The sequence below is a fragment of the Octodon degus genome, unplaced genomic scaffold, assembly GCF_000260255.1.
Source record: "Octodon degus isolate 3935 unplaced genomic scaffold, OctDeg1.0 scaffold02029, whole genome shotgun sequence".
NCBI lineage: Eukaryota > Metazoa > Chordata > Mammalia > Rodentia > Octodontidae > Octodon > Octodon degus.
Window position 1 is genome coordinate 2,006 of NW_004526605.1, and position 3,635 is coordinate 5,640.

The window sequence follows — 3,635 nt, forward strand, 5'->3', positions numbered from 1 at the left end:
TTTCTAGATTTGTGAGATATACTAATGGTATTTCAATTGGGATTGCATTGAATCTGTACAACAATTTTGGGAGTATGGCCATTTTGACAATGTTGATTCTTCCTATCCTGAAGCAAGGAATATCCTTCTGTTTTCCAAAATCCCCTTCAATCTTTTTTCTCAGAGTACTGTAATTTTCACTGTATAATTCTTTTACTACCTTTGTGAGATTGATTCTTTTTTTTTTTTTTTTTTGGCCAGGCAATCAATTTTCTTTATAAAGAGGATACATGATTTAATGAAAAGTACAAATTGAAATCAAAATCACAGATTTCTGACTCGGTCTCCAGCATCAATTATACAACCATGAAAAGTCATTTTTTTTAACCTAGACCCCAAATTCTTCCCATGTAATAAGAGGGCTAAAATTACCAAAATTCAGGAGGCATACACATATGCCTATAGACAAAACATGTATGTAATGTTTATATTACATTTGTGGCCCCGCATATACACCTATATACGAATCTTAGTTTCTTATGGAAAAGCAGATTATAAACAAGGGGACTGGAATAGGACATGGGATTGATCCTACTTATAGGCTATGTGTTTGTGGCACTAGGATGCCTGTATCTTCATCCACCCAAGGCATCAGAGCAGTGGAAACCTGTTAGAAATCCAAATTCTCGGGCCTTACTCTATACATAACTGAAGCAGGAACTGTGTTGCCACCTATCCCCCACGGTAACATTAAATTGCTATAAACATTAAAATAGTAGGACCTGCAGCATTTGAACATTCCCAGGGGAGAACAGGCTAGTGTCTTAAACAGAAGGGAAGAAAGTAATTCAAGGAGAAAATTCAAGAGGGACTACACAGAGAACTAGGTCAAGGTGGTAGGACTAGAGGTTGGAGAGACATACCAGGGGACGGGGGAATCTATGGCAGTAAGAGAACTGGTATGGGAGTGAAAATATGGAGCAGAAGCCCATGGAATAAAGCAGCAACTCCTGTGTGAAGTCTCTTATTCTCACCCAATCATTTCTGCCACTGTGCTGAGAATTCCTGGCTCAAGGAATTTCTTCCCTATAGTGTGTCCTAAAAGAAGACAAACCTCTGTTCTCAAGCACAGACCCTCCAACCCCTGCAGTTATTTACAGTAGAAAATCAAGATGGGGTTCATTCACATTTCTCAGGATGGTGCATGTCTTCTCCAGGCCCTTTGAATAGCTCAAGAGTCTCCCGATTACAGGTTTTTCTCCCCTCCCCTCCTTGACAGTCAAGAGCATGTACGTGTTTAGGGAAAGGAAGAAAATCCCTAGAGTTTTACTGGGCTAAAGATGAGCTCTCCCAGAGAAAGCCCTGGGGGTAAGAATCAGCCTATAAAAACGACAAGGCAAGAATTCAGCATGGACACTCTTCAAGAGGCTGATAGATGCCAAGTTGTCATCCAGGACATTTCCCTGAGACGGGAATCCCCGGCTCTGCAGCTTCCTGGCCAGTGTGAGGGCCACTAGCCGGCTGTAACCTTTCCTGCGATGGTCAGGGAGGGTGTAGCCGTGGCACATGGTGGCAAACTGGTCTGTGATGCCCCAGGATACCGGGTGCCCACTTTCATCACGGATACACACACTGGGAAAGCAAGAGATGAGGTTGGTGATGTACCGGAGGCACTGCACGTTGCCACCCCTTGACCAAGTCTGGTTGAGTAGATCAGCATCACTGACACTCAGGTGGGTCAGGCGCGGGGGAGATGTCATGAGGAAACTGGAGTCTGGCAGAGATGAAATAGGAGGAAAGTGCACAGCCTTGAAGGAAGCTAGCTTTACATCCAGCTGCTTTGAACTGGCGACGGCTCTGGAAGCATCATACAGCTCAGTCTGTAGTCCTTGTATTTGAAAAACTTGATCCCAGTTAATAACATCCTGTTCTTCCAGTAGCTGTTGGTAAGCCCTGACATCCTTGTAGAATACAGCGTAAGCATTAGTGTAATGGTCCAGGTAATCTGCCTCAGCCTCTCTCTGTCGCCGAGTGATGATAGCTTTAAAGTCTGGCCATGAATCCAACACAACTTCCTTTTGAAAGGGATTCCCACGGTTTATGTTCATAACTGCTCCATAAACCTTGAGTGATTCAGGAAAGTGATTCTTCAATATTTTCTCCAGTGCCAATAATTTGGAAGAACAGCTCAGCACCAACATCTTCTCCACAGGGATGCAGTTCCACCCTTAGTTAGAAACTTGAAATGCACAGTTATTGGAGGTTTCAGTCCATATTCAACTGGCTCCAAGGCAGAGCGGCACATGGCAGAGAACTACCTTTCATGGCAGCAGCAAAGAGCAGAAACACCTGTGAGATTGATTCTTAAGTATTTCATTTTTTTGAGTGCTATTATGAAAGGCATGGTTTCCCTAATTTCTCTCTTGGTGAGTTCGTTGTTTGTGTGCAGAAATGCTCTTGTTTTTGAGTATTGACTTCATATCTTCCTATGCTACTGAATTTGGTTATTAAATTTATAAGTTTCTTGGTGGAGTTTTTGGGGTCTTTTATGTAGAGTATCATGTCATCTGCAAATAATTTCACTTCTTCCTTTTCAATCACTGTTCCTTTTATTTCTCTCTCTTGTCTAATTGCTCTGACTAAAGTTTCCAGAACTATATGGATGGTGGCATTTTCTTATGCTATGGTCTGTTTGTATTATAGATATTTATATTCATTCATGAACTTACCCATTCATTTGATGAATGTTCAGTGGACACTCATTAAATGCTAGATACCCATTAACCTCTAGGAAATAAAACAAGCACAGTGTAGACCCTGGCCTGAGGGATCCATGTTTTGGTGGAGGAGAAAGATGCATGTATCTCCTGGTGTTCCAGCAGCAGGCAGATGGCCGAGCTACAGGATAAAGAGGAGGCAATACATAGTGGGAGTATTCACAGGGCGGGGTGTAGTGAACTTATGAGGGAGTACGCAGGATCTGGCAGCTAGTAGAGATAGACTTTTGAAGGGTGGATGGGAGAAGGAGTTTCTGAAATTTGTAGTGAGGGAGCTGGATAGAGCAGGTCGCTGGTCAGAGCTTGGATTTTAGATGGAGGGACACAGTGAGAGAAATGTCTGGAGGGTTTGAACAGCCCATGTGTGCTCTGCTATCTTCTTCTTACCTTTAGTTCAGAGATGTTCTTCATTGGCTACACCCAACCAGAGGCCAGGAGACAAGCAAGGTCTCTGATAGTCTTTGGAAATCAGCCCTTGGTAGCAGAGAAGACAGGTAAAGGAAGAGAGTGTAAATCTGAGGGCCAAAAGAAGATATTCAGCAAGTCTGTTCTTTTGCCTCCTTCTATCTACTTTCTTACCTTACTCGGTTAAGTTTGCGTTGTAATACAGGGGCACAGCAAGTTCCAACAGTTATCCTACTGCCACTATTGATGTCATCAATCTGGTCACATTCTCAGCTGCAAACTAAAATGCTAGCACTCACCAGTGTTTTGCAGATAACAAATAAGGGAGAGACAATTTATTCATATAAAATGTACCTGCTTCACTTTCTACTGTTATAGCTTTTCACAATAGTCATACTTGCCTTTGTTCAACAGCCTTTTTTTCTCATCCTCTGCTATCATCTCAATTGGTGATGCAGACTGAATTTATATGTG

General features: G+C 42.5%; 1 protein-coding gene across 1 annotated transcript; it reads right to left on the reverse strand.

Annotated features, from left to right (window-relative positions):
* Positions 1 to 874: 874 nt before the first annotated feature.
* LOC101583794 (glycine N-acyltransferase-like protein 3) lies at positions 875 to 2,180 on the reverse strand. Its single transcript, XM_004648792.2, has one exon. The coding sequence runs from the start codon at positions 2,178 to 2,180 to the stop codon at positions 1,314 to 1,316; it is 867 nt and encodes a 288-aa protein (XP_004648849.1). The 3' UTR covers positions 875 to 1,313.
* Between the last annotated feature and the right edge of the window lie 1,455 nt (positions 2,181 to 3,635).